Below are 22,494 nucleotides of genomic sequence, written 5' to 3'. Positions count from 1 at the left end.
ACGGTACATGGCCCCGTCCATCGTCCCTTTGATGCGGTGAAGTTGTCCTGTCCCCTTAGCAGAAAAACACCCCCAAAGCATAATGTTTCCACCTCCATGTTTGATGGTGGGGATGGTGTTCTTGGGGTCATAGGCAGCACTTTCACCCAGTTCTCCTCTGAATCATTCAGATGTTCATTGGCAAACTTCAGACGGGCCTGTATATGTGCTTTCTTGAGCAGGGGGATCTTGCGGGCGCTGCAGGATTTCAGAGTTTCACAGCGTAGTGTGTTACCAATTGTTTTCTTGGTGACTATGGTCCCAGCTGCCTTGAGATCATTGACAAGATCCTCCCGTGTAGCTCTGGGCTGATTCCTCATCGTTCTCATGATCATTGCAACTCCACCAGGTGAGATCTTGCATGGAGCCCCAGGCCGAGGGAGATTGACAGTTATTTTGTGTTTCTTCCATTTGCGAATAATTGCACCAACTGTTGTCACCTTCTCACCAAGCTGCTTGGCGATGGTCTTGTAGCCCATTCTAGCCTTGTGTAGGTCTACAATCTTGTCCCTGACATCCTTGGAGAGCTCTTTGGTCTTGGTCATGGTTGAGAGTTTGGAATCTGATTGATTGATTGCTTCTGTGGACAGGTGTCTTTTATATAGGTAAGAAGCTGAGATTAGGAGCACTCCCTTTAAGAGTGTGCTCCTAATCTCAGCTCGTTACCTGTATAAAAGACACCTGGGAGCCAGAAATCTTTCTGATTGAGAGGGGGTCAAATACTTATTTCCCTCATTAAAATGCAAATCAATTTATAACATTTTTGACATGCGTTTTTCTGGATTTTTTTGTTATTATTTTGTCTCTCACTGTTCAAATAAACCTACCATTAAAATTATAGACTGATCATTTCTTTTTTTTTCTTTTTTTTGGGGGGGGGATGGATCAGCTTAATATTGCAGATAGATTGTATCTTCTATCAATGTAATTGTCTGCATCACTTCCAATCCCCCATGTTTTATTTTATTTTTTATATATATATTCCCCTTTATTACTTTTCAACCCCACCATCCTTTCCCTACTTGGAGTAAATTAGTGAACAACAACGCCCAGGCCTCTACTTCCGGTCTATACTTACTATCTACACCTTATGGACAGAGTTAATTTTACAATAATTCTATATATATATATATATATATATATATATATATATATATATATATATATATATATATATATATATATATATATATATATATATTTTATTTTTTTGCTCCTGAACCTCTTCTACTCTCAACCTCTCCGATCATTTTCATGATGTCCATCCGGTTTGCTTCTAAATGCCATATCTTTCTAACTGTGCTCTTTCCCAAAAGCTCCCAACATACAACCTATATACTTATTATGGACACAGTATGCTTACATTATTAGCTATCTTTGTTATTATTTGTTGACTGATCATTTCTTTGTCAGTGGGCAAACGTACAAAATCAGCAGGGGATCAAATACTTTTTTCCCCTCACTGTACATTCTAATTTTTTTTGGTCATTTAGCAGACACTCTTATCCAGAGCGACTTACAGTTAGTAATAATGTACTTACATTCAGTAATCTTGCTCTGATTTGTCATCCTGAGGGTCCCAGAGATAAAATGTAGCATAGTTTTGTTTGATAAAATCAATTTTTATATTCAAATGTAGGAACTGGGTTCTACAGTTTGAACCTTTGCTGTCTCTGGCTCCACACCCACCCCTCTGGGCCATCTAGATGTGTGAAAGTTAGTGTATAAGCTAATGAACCATCATGTATGACATTCCTGGGAGTGTGTAAACTAAAATGTTGTATTACCATATCATTTTTGTATGTTCTCTATAGATACGTACTTGAAAATGTATCAATTGACCAATTCGGCACATTTGGGCAGACTTTATAAAAAATAGTCCAGCATTGCAATGCTTCACTGGATCAATCTGAAACGTTGCATACACTGCTTCCATCTAGTGGCCAAAATCGAAATTGCGCCTAAACTGCAATATTATATTGTGGCCTTTCTCTTGCATTTCAAAGATGATGAAAAAAAAAAAAACACGAAACAAAACGCATGTTTTTTGTTTGTATTATCTTTTACCAGATCTAATGTGTTATATTCTCCTACATTAATTTCACATTTCCACAAACTTCAAAGTGTTTCCTTTCAAATGGTATCAAGAATGTGCATATCCTTGCTTCAGGTCCTGAGCTACAGGCAGTTAGATTTGGGTATGTCATTTTAGGCGAAAATTGAAAAAAAGGGTCCGATCGTTTAGAGGTTAAGAAACGTTTTACTCCTGAAATGATTTAGGCTTGCCATAACAAAGGGGATGAATAGTTATTGACAAGACATTTCAGCTTTTCATTTTGTATTAATTTGTAAAAAATAATAAAAACATAATTTCACTTTGACATTATTGGGTATTGTGTGTAGTCCAATGACACAAAATCTCAATTTAATCAATTTTAAATTCAGACTGTAACAACAAAATGTGGAAAAAGTCAAGGGGTGTGAATACTTTCTGTATATATTAGTTTATTGCTAGTTTGTGTAAATGATGAACAAAGACCAACAATTTATTCTAAATCGCTGTGAATGTCTTGAATAAATAAATTGCTATAGATAGTGGGTGAATAAGTTTGTTGTACAATGGATTGTGCTCCAACACTATCATAAATATGCTTTTGATTTCAATAACGTAAACCTCAAAGTAAAGCAATCTTCGAGGAGCTTTTTTTGTATTGTCTTTATAAGATAGACCTATATGCATTACGATTGTACTCTAACACTATCACAAATACGCCTTTGATTTCAGTAAAGTAAACCTCAACAATTTGAGAGATAAACATGGTAATGCCTTCACTGATTGCACATAAAGGAAGATAGTTCCTACATGATAAAGTGCTGACTTTGTTATACAACTGAACTTGTGTCCTTTCTGTCATCCTGTGAACCCAGTTTATTGCTGCTCACAGCTATATTTATTTCTGTTTTCTCTAAAGTAGTCTTGAAAAACTGGAATTTTTACTTAGGCAATGTAACTCTCATTGGTTAGCATAAACCAAGTTGTTTACCCAGCAGATAGGAATCCATGGACCTCTGTCCTTACCGGGTCAGGTCAGTTTGTTTACTAGTGCGTGTGTGGGTTGGGCAGGGGCCGGGGATGTGATTATTTACCAAATTATAAACAGTAGATAGTGAATTATATTTAACATTCAGACTCTGCAGGTGAGGATAATTCATTTATATGTGTAATGAACAATTGAGATAACAGCAGAAGTGAGTGTGTGAGTATGTCTTCTGTCTTTTTGATCATATGAAAACAACCTAATTTGTACTTGAAAAAAGAATCAAGCATACAATCAAGCAAGTCATTGATCTTGAGTGAAAAAAACAACACCTTTCTTGTGTTATTATATAACTTCAACTGTGACAGAGCAGCTCTTTCCAGGACAACAAACATAGCTCAACTGAAAATATACAAAGTAGGACCACAAAGACAACCTACAAATGACCTCATGACAATCTCCCCCTATGGCATGCAAATCTCTAACTGTAGAGCTGCCTTGCTTTGGTTCCACCAGCTCTTTATAATAGAGCAAATCCAGATAACATCTGGTTAAGTGAGCAACAGGCCAACAGATTCCTTTCCTCGCTCTGTCTCTAACTAGACTGACTTCAAACCCCCTCAACCCAGAATTAGCAACAAAAAGATCTCATCTGACAACATCATATTCTACTGTTAATGGGTTTGCGCGATTGTAACACCACAGACAATGCAATGCAACCCAAATGCATTTTTAACTAGGCAAGTCAGTTAAGAACAAATTCTTATTTACAATGACTGCCTACTTCTAAATCCCACCCGGCCAAACCCTCCCCTAACCCGGACGACGCTGGGCCAATTGTGCGCCACCCTATGGGACTCCCGATCACGGCCGGTTGTGATACACGCCTCTCGGGAGAACTAGGGCTGAGGGAGGCCAGTCCTGCAGGCTCCCGGTCGGTGAGGAATTAAGAAAGCGTCACACAAAGCTTTGAAGAGGACTGTGCATTCTTCAGATGAGTGGAGATGCTTTCCAGTCTCCTTGGTCCACTGAACATACTTTACGATGGCCTGCTAGATTAGTGATCTGTACTGGCTTTGCTGCTTGTAGGAATTATTATCACTGTTCTGTTCCATGCTTCCTGTGATGTGCATGTTGAAATCAGAGGCTGGAGCAGCTAGCTTCGTGCCTGGAATAAAACTCACGTTCTGCTGCTGTTGCTACAGCTGCTTTTGGTGACACACACACACACACACACACACACACACACACACACACACACACACACACACACACACACACACACACACACACACATTCCAAGTGTGTACCTCTTCTGTTTGGAGCCCTTTCATCTCATCCCACCATAGATCCTGTCAACAGACATTCAGCCTCAGCAGCAAAACAACTTTTCAACACCTTTCACTGTATTCCACGTTTCGTTAAGGCCCTAACAAAGAGTAGTTGACAGCCTAGGCCGAACAAAAAGCTGCTCATCCACTGTGAGTCTGTGTGGGTGACAGCATTGAGCCTGCAGCAGCTCTGAGTCACACTAACAACCATGGTACCATGGTCTACCTGCATTTTACAGTCTAACATTCACAATAGAAAATGCACCATACTGTAGTTCCACAGAACCTGACAGGATTGAGATGGAGATTGGGCCTTTAGGGGCTACATCATCATCTATTTCTACACAATCTATTCCTGCATTCCTCTTAACACCAGGTTTCGTACTTAAGGTCAAAAATAACATGAACATTAAGCCATATGTTCTAAAGACATTCTGCTGGAGGTATGGTCACTTTACTGGGCCCTCAAAAGGACCCCCTGGCAACCATTAAAGACAGTAGAACTGAATCTCTATTGATTGTGTTTTACAGCATGCCTTTGGCAGAGAATGGTCAGCTCCCCTTCCCTCTAGTGTTGGTGAGCCAGAGTCAACAACGGGCAGAAATCGGAGCAAAGAAAGTGGAATTCAATAGGTTTTGTGATCTGAGGAACTGCGTAAGTAGGTCAAAAACTCATAAAGAATATCGATCATGCCTCGGCACGGCATCATCTGATCTGGGCCAAATCCTCAGACATCAGCATCAGGCCTGGGTGACTGGAGGTGTATGTGGCTTCTATGGAAATACCATCTCCACACGAGACTAAAGTATATGTACTCCTACAGAAAAACAGTCTGCCGCTTTACTCTTATATTTTGGAATTATATATACACACACATATACAGTGGGGAAAAAAGTATTTAGTCAGCCACCAATTGTGCAAGTTCTCCCACTTAAAAAGATGAGAGAGGCCTGTAATTTTCATCATAGGTACACGTCAACTATGACAGACAAAATTAGCATTTTTTTTTCGAGAAAATCACATTGTAGGATTTTTAATGAATTTATTAGCAAATTATGGTGGAAAATAAGTGTTTGGTCAATAACAAACGTTTCTCAATACTTTGTTATATACCCTTTGTTGGCAATGACACAGGTCAAACGTTTTCGTTAAGTCTTCACAAGGTTTTCACACACTGTTGCTGGTATTTTGGCCCATTCCTCCATGCAGATCTCCTCTAGAGCAGTGATGTTTTGGGGCTGTCGCTGGCCAACACGGATTTCAAATCCCTCCAAAGATTTTCTATGGGGTTGAGATCTGGAGACTGGCTAGGCCACTCCAGGACCTTGAAATGCTTCTTACGAAGCCACTCTTTCGTTGCCCGGGCGGTGTGTTTGGGATCATTGTCATGCTGAAAGACCCAGCCACGTTTCATCTTCAATGCCCTTGCTGATGGAAGGAGGTTTTCACTCAAAATCTCACGATACATGGCCCCATTCATTCTTTCCTTTACACGGATCAGTCGTCCTGGTCCCTTTGCAGAAAAACAGCCCCAAAGCATGATGTTTCCACCCCATGCTTCACAGTAGGTATGGTGTTCTTTGGATGCAACTCAGCATTCTTTGTCCTCCAAACACGACGAGTTGAGTTTTTACCAAAAAGTTTTATTTTGGTTTCATCTGACCATATGACATTCTCCCAATCCTCTTCTGGATCATCCAAATGCACTCTAGCAAACTTCAGACGGGCCTGGACATGTACTGGCTTAAGCAGGGGGACACGTCTGGCACTGCAGGATTTGAGTCCCTGGCGGCGTAGTGTGTTACTGATGGTAGGCTTTGTTACTTTGGTCCCAGCTCTCTGCAGGTCATTCACTAGGTCCCCCATGTGGTTCTGGGATTTTTGCTCACCGTTCTTGTGATCATTTTGACCCCACGGGGTAAGATCTTGCGTGGAGCCCCAGATCGAGGGAGATTATCAGTGGTCTTGTATGTCTTCCATTTCCTAATAATTGCTCCCACAGTTGATTTCTTCAAACCAAGCTGCTTACCTATTGCAGATTCAGTCTTCCCAGCCTGGTGCAGGTCTACAATTTTGTTTCTGGTGTCCTTTGACAGCTCTTTGGTCTTGGCCATAGTGGAGTTTGGAGTGTGACTGTTTGAGGTTGTGGACAGGTGTCTTTTATACTGATAACAAGTTCAAACAGGTGCCATTAATACAGGTAACGAGTGGAGGACAGAGGAGCCTCTTAAAGAAGTTACAGGTCTGTGAGAGCCAGAAATCTTGCTTGTTTGTAGGTGACCAAATACTTATTTTCCACCATAATTTGCAAATAAATTCATTAAAAATCCTACAATGTGATTTTCTGGAAATAAAATTCTCAATTTGTCTGTCATAGTTGACGTTTACCTATGATGAAAATTACAGGCCTCTCTCATCTTTTTAAGTGGGAGAACTTGCACAATTGGTGGCTGACTAAATACTTTTTTTCCCCACTGTACATTTACACACATATATACACATACATACATATATACAGTGAGGGAAAAAAGTATTTGATCCCCTGCTGATTTTGTACGTTTGCCCACTGACAAAGAAATGATCAGTCTATAATTTTAAATGGTCGTTTTATTTGAACAGTGAGAGACAGAATAACAACAAAAAAATCCAGAAAAACAAATGTAAAAAATGTTATAAATTGATTTGCATTTTAATGAGGGAAATAAATATTTGACCCCCTCTCAATCAGAAAGATTTCTGGCTCCCAGGTGTCTTTTATACAGGTAACGAGCTGAGATTAGGAGCACACTCTTAAAGGGAGTATCTCCTAATCTCAGCTTCTTACCTGTATAAAAGACACCTGTCCACAGAAGCAATCAATCAATCAGATTCCAAACTCTCAACCATGACCAAAGAGCTCTCCAAGGATGTCAGGGACAAGATTGTAGACCTACACAAGGCTAGAATGGGCTACAAGACCATCGCCAAGCAGCTTGGTGAGAAGGTGACAACAGTTGGTGCAATTATTCGCAAATGGAAGAAACACAAAATAACTGTCAATCTCCCTCGGCCTGGGGCTCCATGCAAGATCTCACCTCGTGGAGTTGCAATAATCATGAGAACGGTGAGGAACTTCACCGCATCAAAGGGACGATGGACGGGGCCATGTACCGTCAAATCTTGGGTGAGAACCTCCTTCCCTCAGCCAGGGCATTGAAAATGGGTCGTGGATGGGTATTCCAGCATGACAATGACCCAAAACACACGGCCAAGGCAACAAAGGAGTGGCTCAAGATGAAGCACATTAAGGTCCTGGAGTGGCCTAGCCAGTCTCCAGACCTTAATCCCATAGAACATCTGTGGAGGGAGCTGAAGGTTCTAGTTGCCAAACGTCAGGCTCGAAACCTTAATGACTTGGAGAAGATCTGCAAAGAGGAGTGGGACAAAATCCCTCCTGAGATGTGTGCAAACCTGGTGGCCAACTACAAGAAACGTCTGACCTCTGTGATTGCCAACAAGAGTTTTGCCACCAAGTACTAAGTCATGTTTTGCAGAGGGGTCAAATACTTTTTTCCCTCACTGTATATATACAGATATATGTGTGTGTGTGTGTGTGTGTGTATGTATGTGTATACACACACACACGTATATATCTGTATATATACAGTGAGGGGAAAAAAGTATTTGATCCCCTGCTGTTTTTGTACGTTTGCCCACTGACAAAGACATGATCAGTCTATACTTTTAATGGTAGGTTTATTTGAACAGTGAGAGACAGAACAACAACATATACATACACACACAAATATACACACACACACATATATATATATACAGTTGAAGTCGGAAGTTCACATACACCTTAGCCAAATACATTTAAACTCAGTTTCACAATTCCTGACATTTAATCCTAGTAAAAATTCCCTGTCTTAGGTCAGTTAGGATCACCACTTTATTTTAAGAATGTGAAATGTAGTAGAGAGAATGATTATTAGTAGAGAGAATGATTTATTTCAGCTTTTATTTCTTTCATCACATTCCCAGTGGGTCAGAAGTTGACATACACTCAATTAGTATTTGGTAGCATTGCCTTTAAATTGTGTAACTTGGGTCAAACATTTCAGGTAGCCTTCCACAAGCTTCCCACAATAAGTTGGGTGAATTTTGGCCCATTCCTCCTGACAGAGCTGGTGTAATTGAGTCAGGTTTGTAGGCCTCCTTGCTCGCACACGCTTTTTCAGTTCTGCCCACACATTTTTTTGGGAAATTGCTCCCAAGGATGAACCAGACTTGTGGAGGCCTACAATTTTTTTGTCCACATACTTTTGGTCATGTAGTGTACCTTAGAACCGGTTCGACCCAGCACTCAGAAGCCTGCATTACAGATCCCCAACCATATCACTGGACAAACCACTTCAATGTTATGATGGACTTGATGAAGAGATTCCACAGAGTCAGCAGCTCAATTTTTTGCATTCTAGAAAACACTTCCGCCCGAAACGGAGAAAGCTTCTCGTAACAACCCCTCCCTTTGATAAACTGACCACTGGCCTTTGTCTCTGCCCAGGGTTAATGGACTCTGAAGAGGATGTTCAATTGTTTATGACAACAATAAAAAAGGTCTAGCACTATGGCATCAGAACAGTAGTGTAGAACCATTTGTTTCCTACTGAGAGGCTAGAGGAAATGTATTCTTCTTTAACAATATCACTGACATAAAACTTTTACTTCCGTAATTAGTTTCCTGCTTTTGCAGTTCTCTCCGGTCAGCGTTAGAGTGCTCCATGAACTGGAGAACAAAGAATGGGATACTCCTCAAAGACAGACAGAGAGCTGAGTCACGGTTCCTAACTCCAATGACACACCGTACTAGGTTGTTTTTCATTACTAGACAGTCACGAGACAGCAGTAGATGAATGCAGTGTCACATTTAGACACTCTGCTAGACAGCACGAAGAACACACAGTACTCTTAGGATACTTGTAGGAAGCTTATAAAACTTGTGAGAACCAATGGTGTGTTAAGAGATCCTGTGAGGGCCAACAGTGTTTGCAGTCTACCACAGACTTACTCAGAAGGGCCAATGGGGTATATACAGAGCTGGTGAAAGGCCAATTGGGGTACTTACAGCTCCTGGCGCAGGCGTCTGATCTTGGCCTTGGCGTCGGCCAGCTCCACAGACAGGTGCTGGCGGCTCTCTGTGCGGCGCATGCTGGGCGAGTCGTTGGGCGACTGGGCAAAGAGGAGCGGGGGAGAGTACTGTCCACAGTCCCTCTCCAGGGTCAGCTCCACAATGGTCTGGAAGGACACAACACCACAACACTTAGACCAGGGATGCAAACTGGTGAAGGCCCAAGAAGGTGACAAAACATTTTCTGTGTTAACTGCCTATTTTCAGAGTGGGGTTGTCACTACACCAATATTTTACTAACGATGGCCAATTTTCACGATACTGAGTAGTATCGTGATACCACACAGGGTTTGTGGTAGGAGCAAACTGAGGATGGATCAACAACATTGTAGTTACTCCACAATACTAACCTAATTGACACCGAGTGAAAAGAAGGAAGCCTGTACAGAATACAAATATTCCAAAACATGCATCCTGTTTGCAATAAGGCACTAAAGTAAAATTGCCAAAAAATGTGGCTAAGAAATGTCCTGAATACAAAGCGTATTCATGCATTTTGTGCTCAGTCATTAACTTCGATATGAGAAACATACACCATTATTTAGTGATCACACAGGGAGAAACTATTTTCGCGCCCCTCTTTTATAGCTCAATGATCTCAATATTTTAAGATCAAAACAGCGAATATTGCCAAAAAGTAATAAGTTTGCATCCCTGTAGACAACTCACAGACCAGGACCCTGATCATGTATCCTACACACATCTTCTATACTTAACACGTGTATCCGTCCCTCCTTACTTGAAATTATCAGCCCAAGTAATCTAACAGATTTGGATGGGTGAAAAAAAGACTCACCAAATTGCATTCAACCGTGTTAGATCATTGATCACAATGAGGGACAAAGCAGTTGTCAGACAGGATATTGAAGATTGAGGATAATGACGGTGTGAATTGCAGTCTATATATAGTCTACCGTGACACCTTGTTATTGAACAGTAGCACCTATGTTGCGTCAGGCTCCCCTGCTGTTCTGTCTGCTTAGTCTGGGAGGTGTGAGCTTAGGGAGATGACTCCAATTAGGACGGACCTCTGAGGGGAGGAGCAGCAGCACCTAGTCACCGGGATCAGTCACATAAATGGAAACCCCAAACATAATGAAAAGCCCAATGCAGTTAAGGCTTAAGTATCGGCACACAACATGAGTATATTAGGCTGGGTTCGGTGATAAGAGTAGCAAAAGGCATTGGGTTTAAAATGGTCTGTGACAACAACGTATTCCCATCATCGTCATTGTAGTTCACCCCGCATCCCTACTCTCTCGTCCTCCGTTCATAACCCAGTGGCCATGCAAGGAAATGGGCTTTTAATGAAGAGCGTCTGGCCTCCAGTGGAGATCTGGAGATCATTATCATCCCCCCTCCTTCTCCCCGCCCCCCTAGCCCATAGGATGCTGGGACTGCTGCTACACCAGTCATTGGCAACCGTATGGGTGGGCACACACCATACACACATACACACACAAATTGACGAACATGCCATGAAAATGCACAGACACACCATTGCACCATACAGACTTTACACAGGCCGTTAACAAATTCCCACTCTCTTTCATTGAGACAACATTTTACGTACTCTCTTGAGCAGAGTTATAAAGGCACCAATGTGCCCTGTTTCAGACATGTACCTCCAGCTGGTCGTCTCTCTCGTCCACCAGGCGTTTGAGATGGAAGGCCATGTTCCTGGAGAAGGAGTCCAGGTCCTCTGGGGGCAGCTCACCCCCCTCCAGCCACTGCAGGTCCACAACATTCTCCTGGTTGTGGGTCACCTTCAAAACAACAGCATAGAGTCATCTCACTCTGCCAGCCAATGTACCAGCCAATACACAGAACAAATGTGTTGACAGCAATGGGAAGCCAACTAATTTACTTGAACTCAAACTGCTGTTAAGGGCAGTGCCATACATTTGGCTGATAAACTCACAGATCTATCCTACAATAACTTAAGTGTCCTTACACAAAAAGCTGGCCCAAAATAGACACACGAGGTCCCAGGGTTTATGTTTGAACTGGATGCCCTCACAAAAAAAATAAACGCTCATACCTCTTGGATGTGAGATGCTATGGCAGCTTTTGTGTCAAAGTCTAAGGTCTGGATCCTCTCGATGTACTCTTCTTTCTTCTCACACTGCAAACAAAAGGAGGCAGTTTGGGGTTAGGATGACAGTCTGGAGAGTGGAATGTTAGAGAGGTCTTTGTGAGGTCAGCTTCCTAAAGACAGGCTAGGTTGAAGATGGGAAGTTAAGACAACAGCGTCACAATAATGCAGAGGTTCTACCGCTCTGAATCAACCATGGGACCAGCTAAAGCATTGTAGCTTCGCTGCCTAGGCAGAAGGCAAGCAGTCTGAAGCAGATATTATAACGTTGGTGGGGGAAAAAAGTATTTTAAGCGAATGCCAGAAAAAAGACATCTAGCCAGCTAGCTAACGTCGAGGTTGAAGATTACAAAGTTAAGACAACAGGGTTCTAATATCCCATAACTCTTTGCAATTCATGGGACTAGCGTTGCTAGTTAGTAACGGCACTAGTAGTTATCAACGGCGCTGGTCCCATTAATTTGTTTATTTTCGAATGCTTCCGCATGGAATTATTACGTTTTCTTAACAGGAGAATGGCCTGGGTTCTGATTGGTTGGCTTTGAGGAAAGATGCCTGTGAAGGAATGTGTAGGTCAGGGGTCGGTAACAGGCGGCCCCCAGGCCATAACCGGCCCGCGCCTGATTTTTTGGTCAAACAAGACTAAAACCACCAGGAATTCAGCTAAAAATTAGTTAGCCTGTAATAGAACATTGTCACCTACCAATTATGATCTAGAAAACAACATTTAATCAACACTGACTTCACACATAAAGATGAGATGGATACATATTTCCCTTTCAGGAGTCTTTGAAGAAGTATCCTATGTCAGAACTCCCAAAACAGTGAACGAAGTATGAACGAGAATGACTGTGTGAGGTTAGCGTCTCTCTGGCCAGGGGTTAAGTATGATGCATCATCAGTGCTACTCCAGCCAGGCCCAGGGCAAAGACAGAGACAAGGGTCGGGTCAGGGCATACAGAGCCTCCCATGGAGCAGACACACCCTCTGACAGCCCCTCTGACCCTTCTCTGGCCTGCTGCCAGGACAGAAGACAGACCACCTGTCACAGTGCCAACTCTGCTGAGGAAGTAGGAATGGGGAACTAATGCTAGTCTGAGTGAGAATGACTCATTTTACTCACATTACTCATACAACTGTAGCTGTGTTAAAACTTGTCTGAACAATAGAGCTGAAGGTTATTGATGTTCAGGAACTAGTGTGTAAGAGCTACCCATAACAGTAGACGAGTGAGTGCTTATCCTACAGGAAAGGTATGGTAATGGTAGACTACTGACAGTAGATGATTAAGGGGGTGATGAGTGTAGGACTTACCTGGACGGCACAGCCAAGCAACAGCAACAACAGCTTCCTCATCTCCTCCAGACCTTGCTCTGCAGACACAGAGATTGTCAATTAGTGTTTTACTACCATTGATTTGACTACATATTTTCATTGACTGTGGTTCTTATTGTCCCAGGCATTTTGCCTTGTTTCAAATCCATTTCATAATCACAACCAAATCCCATAAGCTTTTGCAGCATCATATTGCAAGAAGCTAAAAAGATATCTGCCCGGTCACACAGACAGGATACTTACTACAATCAATCAATCAATTTTATTTTATATAGCCCTTCTTACATCAGCTAATATCTCGAAGTGCTGTACAGAAACCCAGCCTAAAACCCCAAACAGCTAGTAATGCAGGTGTAGAAGCACGGTGGCTAGGAAAAACTCCCTAGAAAGGCCAAAACCTAGGAAGAAACCTAGAGAGGAACCAGGCTATGAGGGGTGGCCAGTCCTCTTCTGGCTGTGCCGGGTGGAGATTATAACAGAACCATGCCAAGATGTTCAAAAATGTTCATAAGTGACAAGCATGGTCAAATAATAATCAGGAATAAATCTCAGTTGGCTTTTCATAGCCGATCATTAAGAGTTGAAAACAGCAGGTCTGGGACAGGTAGGGGTTCCATAACCGCAGGCAGAACAGTTGAAACTGGAATAGCAGCAAGGCCAGGCGGACTGGGGACAGCAAGGAGTCACCACGGCCGGTAGTCCCGGCGTATGGTCCTAGGGCTCAGGTCTCTCAGTTGGCTTTTCATAGCCGATCATTAAGAGTTGAAAACAGCAGGTCTGGGACAGGTAGGGGTTTCGTAACCGCAGGCAGAACAGTTGAAACTGGAATAGCAGCAAGGCCAGGCGGACTGGGGACAGCAAGGTGTCAGCATGCCCGGTAGTCCTGACGTATGGTCCTAGGGCTCAGGTTCTCAGAGAGAAAGAGAGAAACGAGAGAATTAGAGAGAGCATACTTAAATTCACACAGGACACTGGATAAGACAGGAGAAGTACTCCAGGTATAACCAACTAACCCCAGCCCCCCGACACATACACTACTGCAGCATAAATACTGGAGGCTGAGACAGGAGCGGTCCGGAGACACTGTGGCCCCATCCGAAGAAACCCCCGGACAGGGCCAAACAGGAAGGATATAACCCCACCCACTCTGCCAAAGCACAGCCCCCGCACCACCAGAGGGATATCCTCAACCACCAACTTACAATCCTGAGACAAGGCCGAGTATAGCCCACAGAGGTCTCCACCACAGCACAAACCAAGGGGGCGCCAACCCAGACAGGAAGATCACGTCAGTAACTCAACCCACTCAAGTGACGCACCCCTCCCAGGGACGGCATGAAAGAGCACCAGCAAGCCAGTGACTCAGCCCCTGTAACAGGGTTAGAGGCAGAGAACCCCAGTGGAGAGAGGGGAACCGGCCTGGCAGAGACAGCAAGGGCTGTTCGTTGCTCCAGAGCCTTTCCGTTCACCTTCACACTCCTGGGCCAGACTACACTCAATCATATGACCTACTGAAGAGATAAGTCTTCAGTAAAGACTTAAAGGGTTGAGACCGAGTCTGCGTCTCTCACATGGGTAGGCAAACTGTTCCATAAAAATGGAGATCTATAGGAGAAAGCCCTGCCTCCCGCTGTTTGCTTAGAAATTCTAGGGACAATTAGGAGGCCTGCGTCTTGTGACCGTAGCGTACGTATTGGTATGTACGGCAGGACCAACTCGGAAAGATAGGTAGGAGCAAGCCCATGTAACGCTTTATAGGTTAACAGTAAAACCTTGAAATCAGCCCTTGCCTTAACAGGAAGCCAGTGTAGGGAAGCTAGCACTGGAGTAATATGATCAAATTTCTTGGTTCTAGTCAGGATTCTAGCAGCCGTATTTAGCACTAACTGAAGTTTATTTAGTGCTTTATCCGGGTAGCCGGAAAGTAGAGCATTGCAGTAGTCTAACCTAGAAGTAACAAATGCATGGATTAATTTTTCTGCATCATTTTTGGACAGAACATTTCTGATTTTTGCAATGTTACGTAGATGGAAAAAGCTGTCCTTGAAACAGTCTTGATATGTTCGTCAAAAGAGAGATCAGGGTCAAGAGTAACGCCGAGGTCCTTCACAGTTTTATTTGAGATGACTTTACAACCATCAAGATGAATTGTCAGATTTAACAGAAGATCTCTTTGTTTCTTGGGACCTAGAACAAGCATCTCTGTTTTGTCCGAGTTTAAAAGTAGAACGTTTTCAGCCATCCACTTCCTTATGTCTGAAACACAGGCTTCTAGCGAGGGCAATTTTGGGGCTTCACCATGTTTCATTGAAATGTACAGCTGTGTGTCATCCGCATAGCAGTGAAAGTTAACATTATGTTTTCGAATAACATCCCCAAGAGGTAAAATATATAGTGAAAACAATAGTGGTCCTAAACGGAACCTTGAGGAACACCGAAATGTACAGTTGATTTGTCGGAGGACAGACCATTCACAGAGACAAACTGATATCTTTCCGACAGGTAAGATCTAAACCAGGCCAGAACTTGTCCGTGTAGACCAATTTGGGTTTCCAGTCTCTCCAAAAGAATGTGGTGATCGATAGTGTCAAAGGCAGCACTAAGGTCTAGTAGCACGAGGACAGATGCAGAGCCTCGGTCTGACGCCATTAAAAGGTCATTTACCACCTTCACAAGTGCAGTCTCAGTGCTATGATGGGGTCTAAAACCAGACTGAAGCATTTCGTATACATTGTTTGTCTTCAGAAAGGCAGTGAGTTGCTGCGCAACAGCTTTTTCTAAAATTTTTGAGAGGAATGGAAGATTCGATATAGGCCGATAGTTTTTATATTTTCCGGGTCAAGGTTTGGCTTTTTCAAGAGAGGCTTTATCACTGCCACTTTTAGTGAGTTTGGTACACATCCGGTGGATAGAGAGCTGTTTATTATGTTCAACATAGGAGGGCCAAGCACAGGAAGCAGCTCCTTCAGCAGTTTAGTAGGAATAGGATCCAGTATGCAGCTTGAAGGTTTAGAGGCCATGATTATTTTCATCATTGTGTCAAGAGATATAGTACTAAAACACTTAAGTGTCTCTCCCGATCTCAGGCCCTCGCAGAGTCTGTGCAGATCCAGGACAGCTAAGCCCTGGAGGAATACGCAGATTCAAAGAGGAGTCCGTAATTTGCTTTCTAATGGTCATGATCTTTTCCTCAAAGAAGTTCATGAATTTATTACTGCTGAAGTGAAAGCCATCCTCTCTTGGGGAATGCTGCTTTTTAGTTAGCTTTGCAACAGTATCAAAAAGAAATTTTGGATTGTTCTTATTTTCCTCGATTAAGTTGGAAAAGTAGGATGATCGAGCAGCAGTGAGGGCTCTTCGGTACTGCACGGTACTGTCTTTCCAAGCTAGTCGGAAGACTTCCAGTTTGGTGTGGCGCCATTTCCGTTCCAATTTCCTGGAAGCTTGCTTCAAAGCTCGGGTATTTTCTGTATACCAGGGAGCTAGTTTCTTATGACAAATGTTTTTCGTTTTTAGGGTGCAACTGCATCTAGGGTATTGCGCAAGGTTAAATTGAGTTCCTCAGTTAAGTGGTTAACTGATTTTTGTCCTCTGACGTCCTTGGGTAGGCAGAAGGAGTCTGGAAGGGCATCAAGGAATTTTTGTGTTGTCTGAGAATTTATAGCACGACTTTTGATGCTCCTTGGTTGGGGTCTGAGCAGATTATTTGTTGCGATTGCAAACGTAATAAAATGGTGGTCCGATAGTCCAGGATTTTGTGGAAAAACATTAAGATCTACAACATTTATTCCATGGGACAAAACTAGGTCCAGAGTATGACTGTGGCAGTGAGTAGGTCCAGAGACATGTTGGACAAAACCCACTGAGTCGATGATGGCTCCGAAAGACTTTTGGAGTGGGTCTGTGGACTTCTCCATGTGAATATTAAAATCACCAAAAATTAGAATATGATCTGCTATGACTACAAGGTCTGATAGGAATTCAGGAAACTCAGAGAGGAACGCTGTATATGGCCCAGGAGGCCTGTAAACAGTAGCTATAAAAAGTGATTGAGTAGGCTGCATAGATTTCATGACTAGAAGCTCAAAAGACGAAAACGCCATTTTTTTTTTGTAAATTGAAATTTGCTATCGTAAATGTTAGCAACACCTCCGCCTTTGCGGGATGCACGGGGAATATGGTCACTAGTGTAACCAGGAGGTGAGGCCTCATTTAACACAGCAAATTCATCAGGCTTAAGCCATGTTTCAGTCAGGCCAATCACATCAAGATTATGATCAGTGATTAGTTCATTGACTATGACTGCCTTTGAAGTGAGGGATCTAACATTAAGTAACCCTATTTTGAGATGTGAGGTATCACGATCTCTTTCAATAATGGCAGGAATGGAGGAGGTCTTTATCCTAATAAGATTGCTAAGGTGAACACCGCCATGTTTAGTTTTGCCCAACCTAGGTCGAGGCACAGACACAGTCTCAATGGGTATGGCTACAGCCATGAGATGAGCCATTCAAGTAACCCTATTACATACAGTGCATTCGGAAAGTATTCAGACACCTTCCCCTTTTCCACATTTTGTTACGTTACAGCCTTATTATAAAATGGATTATAAAAAATTTAAAATCTCAATCTACACACAATAACCCATAATGACGAAGCGAAAAAAAGGTCTCTAGAATTTTTTGCTAATTTATTAAAATTAAAAAACAGAAATACCTTAATTACATAAGTGTTCAGACCCTTTGCTATGAGACTCGAAATTGAGCTCAGGTGCATCCTGTTTCCATTGATCATCCTTGAGATGTTTCTACAACTTGATTGAGTCCACCTGTGGTAAATTCAATTGATTGGACAGAATTTGGAAAGGCACACACCGGTCTATATAAGTTCCCACAGTTGACAGTGCATGTCAGAACAAAAACCAAGAAGGGCCTTGGTCAGGGAGGTGACCAAGAAACCAATGGTCACTCTGACAAAGCTCCAGAGTTCCTCTGTGGAGATGGGAGAACCTTCCAGAAGGACAACCATCTCTGCAGCACTCCACCAATCAGGTCTTTATGGTAGAGTGGCCAGACGGAAGCCACTCCTCAGTAAAAGGCACATGATAGCCCGCTTGGAGTTTGCCAAAAGGCACCTAAAAGGACTCTCAGACCATGAGAAACAAGATTCTCTGGTCTGATGAAACAAAGATTGAACTCTTTGGCCTGAATGCCAAGTGTCACGTCTGGAGGAAACCTGGCACCATCCCTACGGTGAAGCATAGTGGTGGCAGCATCATGCTGTGGAGTTGTTTTTCAGCGGCAGGGACTGGGAGACTAGTCAGGATTGAGGGAAAGATGAACGGAGCAAAGAACAGAGAGATCCTTGATGAAAACCTGCTCCAGAGCGCTCAGGACCTCAGACTGGGGCGAAGGTTCACCTTCCAACAGGACAACGACCCTAAGCACACAGCCAAGACAACACAGGAGTAGCTTCGAGACAAGTCTCTGAATGTCCTTGAGTGGCCCAGCTACAGCCTGGACTTGAACCCGATCGAACATCTCTGGAGAGACCTGAAAATAGCTGTGCAGCGACGCTCCCTATCCAACCTGACAGAGCTTGAGAGGATCTGCAGAGAAGAATGGGAGGAACTCACCATATATACACAGATGTGCCAAGCTTGTAGCGTCATACCCAAGAAGACTCAACGCTGTAATCGCTGCCAAAGGTGCTTCAACAAATAACTGAGCAAAGGCTCTGAATCCTTATGTAAATGTGATATTTCCGTTTTTTATTTTGTATAAAAACCTGTTTTTGCTTTGTCATTATGAGGTATTGTGTGTAGATTGATGAGCCAAAAAAACTATTTAATCCATTTTAGAATAAGGCTGCAACGTAACAAAATGTGGAAAAAGTCAAGCGGTCTGAATACCTGCTATTGCTTGCTTATAATGCGATGTCCTTAACCAAAAAGATTGTACTGTATTTTGCAGCATCCAATCAGCTAGGTACAGTATGATGCCATGTAAATTAAATGATAAAACAGCTGCTCGGAAGCGCAACAAGGCTGAGCTAATCTGTAGAATTGCACTGTAAAATAATGAGCCAGGTGGTTTCTCTCTCTCTCTGTGTGTGTGTGTATGTGTGTGTGTCTGTGTGTGTTAAGCCAGCTCATCAGCACCAGGGGTAGAGAGCCCGCGCTGGGCCATAAACACAGATTACTAACAGGCTTAGACAACCAGGCATGTCTATTCAGAAAAAAGGGCCACACAGCAATTATACCTACTGTACAGTGGCTTGCGAAAGTATTCACCCCCCTTGGCATTTTTCCTATTTTGTTGCCTTACAACCTGGAATTAAAATTGATTTGGAGGGGGGGTTTGTATTATTTGATTTACACAACATGCCTACCACTTTGAAGATGCAAAATATTTTTTATTGTGAAACAAGAAATAAGACAAAAAAACTGAAAACTTGAGCGTGCATAACTATTCACCCCCCCAAAGTCAATACTTTGTAGAGCCACCTTTTGCAGCAATTACAGCTGCAAGTCTCTTGGGGTATGTCTCTATAAGCTTGGCACATCTAGCCAATGGGATTTTTGCCCATTCTTCAAGGCAAAACTGCTCCAGCTCCTTCAAGTTGGATGGGTTCCGCTGGTGTACAGCAATCTTTAAGTCACACCACAGATTCTCAATTGGATTGAGGTCTGGGCTTTGACTAGGCCATTCCAAGACATTTAAATGTTTCCCCTTGAACCACTCGAGTGTTGTTTTAGCAGTATGCTTAGGGTCATTGTCCTGCTGGAAGGTGAACCTCCGTCCCAGTCTCAAATCTCAGGAAGACAAACAGGTTTACCTCAAGAATTTCCCTGTATTTAGCGTCATCCATCATTCCTTCAATTCTGACCAGTTTCCCAGTCCCTGCCGATGGAAAACATCCCCACAGCATGATGCTGCCACCACCATGCTTCACTGTGGGAATGGTGTTCTCGGGGTCATGAGAGGTGTTGGGTTTGCACCAGTCATAGCGTTTTCCTTGATGGCCAAAAAGCTCAATTTTAGTCTCATCTTACCAGAGTACTTTCTTCCATTTGTTTGGGGAGTCTCCCACATGCCTTTTGGCGAACACCAAATGTGTTTGCTTATTCTTTTCTTTAAGCAATGGCTTTTTTCTGGCCACTCTTCCGTAAAGCCCAGCTCTGTGGAGCGTATGGCTTAAAGTGGTCCTATGGACAGATACTCCAATCTCCGCTGTGGAGCTTTGCAGCTCCTTCAGGGTTATCTTTGGTCTCTTTGTTGCCCCTCTGATTAATGCCCTCCTTGCCTGGTCCGTGAGTTTTGGTGGGCAGCCCTCTCTTGGCAGGTTTGTTGTGGTGCCATATTCTTTAAAATTTTTAATAATGGATTTAAATGGTGCTCCGTTGGATGTTCAAAGTTTCTGATATTTTTTTATAACCCAACCCTGATCTGTACTTCTCCACAACTTTGTCCCTGACCTGTTTGGAGAGCTCCTTGGTCTTCATGGTGCCGTTTGCTTGGTGGTGCCCCTTGCTTAGTGGTGTTGCAGACTCTGGGGCCTTTCAGAACAGCTGTATATATACTGAGATCATGTGACACTTAGATTGCACACAGGTGGACTTTATTTAACTAATTGTGTGACTTCTGAAGGTAATTGGTTCCACCAGATCTTATTTAGGGGCTTCATAGCAAAGGGGGTGAATACATATGCACGCACCACTTTTCCGTTATTAATTTTTTAGAATTTCTTGAAACAAGTTATTTTTTTCATTTCACTTCACCAATTTGGACTATTTTGTGTATGTCCATTACATGAAATCCAAATAAAAATAAATTTAAATTACAGGTTGTAATGCAACAAAATGGGGAAAACGCCAAGGGGGGGTGAATACTTTTGCAAGGCACTGTAAATCCCCACCAGTAGGTACAACATCTTTATGGACAGCCATAATATCAATGGCAATATTTTGTTCTTGGTGTATGTTATGGTGCATCCATTTCCTCCATGTGGGTGCAGATTGTGGGTGTGTAGTGACAGAGGAGGTAGTGGGTTTGGAAGGTTGAACTATTGGATGTAGCCTATACAATGCAATATGCTTCTAAGGGGCATTTGGTGTTAAATGTACTGCTATAGTGTCAATTCAACTGATTATAAAAGCCATGATAAAAATTATGACTCGCAACACTTCAGCTGAGCTAGCCTATATATGTAGCTAATCAACAACTGATAGTGACAGTGTTTTTTTTTCACAAATCCTAATGACACCATCCTTGAAGAGAAGATTATTGCTATTCCATCTGGAATCCTTACAAAATGTCCACACAGGACATCCAGAGGATCAAACACAGGTCTCAGCTAAACTAACAGAACGTTTTATGGCCCAGACTGAAGCACCATCAGTAAGAAAAATAACTACTGGCCTATATTCACAACCTCCTCGGTCCAGAACAGGAACAGCCTCAGAATCTAAATTGAGAGAAGTACTGTAGGTCTGTTATGAGTGCATACCAATTGCGAGACGTGAAAATGCCTGACATAAGCGTTGCTCTGTGGGGGGGGTCGTTCCACCAATTCTGTGCCTTTGGAGAAGTATAACTTGCCCAAAAAACTTCTGATTTCACCCATTTTTTTTATTCTGTCATAAAGAGCACATGTTCAACTTCATAAAAAAAACATGTTTTCCCATAAAAGGTTGACGATTTCATCTTAAATCAGCCATAAATCTCATTTTGACAGAGGGAATGGAAGCTTGTAGTGTGCAACAGGAAATGGTAATTGAATGCAAACTTCAAAAACATTTACATTGTTAAAACATTTCTAGCCCATCTAGCTGTGAGTAACAGGGTTGACATGTTATGCTCGACCTGCTCAGTTTTCCAGCACAAAACACCAGAAAATGGCCAAAAAGAGTAGAACCAACCCACCTGCTTTTACACTATGATTTAATAAGATGTTCAATGTTTCTTTAGAAAAAAATATTTAAAAAGGAATAGTTTCACCATATTAAAACAAGAGTTCAGTTCAAGTAACTGGGTTGACCTTAAAATGAGGGCCAGATAAATAAAATCACACAAAATAAATAATCTTCAGAAATGACTGTCAAAGTAACAAAATAACTAGGGCTTTACAATGATGGTGAAAACTTAAGAGAAATGTTGGGGTTAAAAATCTTCCTAGAAAGTGATAGAGGGTGCACGGAGGGACATGTCAAAATGCAGAATTTTGGCACTTTAGCAAGTCTACTCATATAAAAAAAACTAAACTGACCTTTAAGTGTTAAGGTCGCAGTGAATAACTCAAGATAATATTCTGATAGGATATGGGCGTAATGGACGACGATTAGATGGTTTTGAGGCCCATCCTCACAATACGTCATCAAAGCTAAACAACATCTATAAAGGCTAGGACACACAATAGCGTTTGCCGGCCGAGAGTACTTAGCACCTCTCAACAGAGTGCCAACCGTAATTTGCAAACCAAGTGCA

General features: G+C 42.5%; 1 protein-coding gene across 7 annotated transcripts in view; it reads right to left on the bottom strand.

Moving 5' to 3' along the window:
- LOC121571715 (girdin) overlaps nucleotides 1-22,494 on the bottom strand; it is an 88,610-nt gene that overhangs the window by 33,896 nt on the left and 32,220 nt on the right. For all 7 annotated transcript variants that reach the window (XM_041883359.2, XM_041883366.2, XM_041883383.2 and 4 more), the window contains exons 5-8: nucleotides 12,989-13,047; nucleotides 11,621-11,704; nucleotides 11,205-11,345; nucleotides 9,517-9,686 (exon numbers count right to left, since the gene is read on the bottom strand). In XM_041883359.2, coding sequence (XP_041739293.1) covers nucleotides 9,517-9,686; nucleotides 11,205-11,345; nucleotides 11,621-11,704; nucleotides 12,989-13,047 — 454 coding nt within the window. The remainder of the gene's footprint in view (nucleotides 1-9,516; nucleotides 9,687-11,204; nucleotides 11,346-11,620; nucleotides 11,705-12,988; nucleotides 13,048-22,494) is intronic.

Source organism: Coregonus clupeaformis, chromosome 1 (genome assembly GCF_020615455.1).
Source record: "Coregonus clupeaformis isolate EN_2021a chromosome 1, ASM2061545v1, whole genome shotgun sequence".
Lineage (NCBI taxonomy): Eukaryota > Metazoa > Chordata > Actinopteri > Salmoniformes > Salmonidae > Coregonus > Coregonus clupeaformis.
Note: the sequence above shows the minus strand (reverse complement) of the source record. Positions and strands in the feature narration are given on the sequence as shown.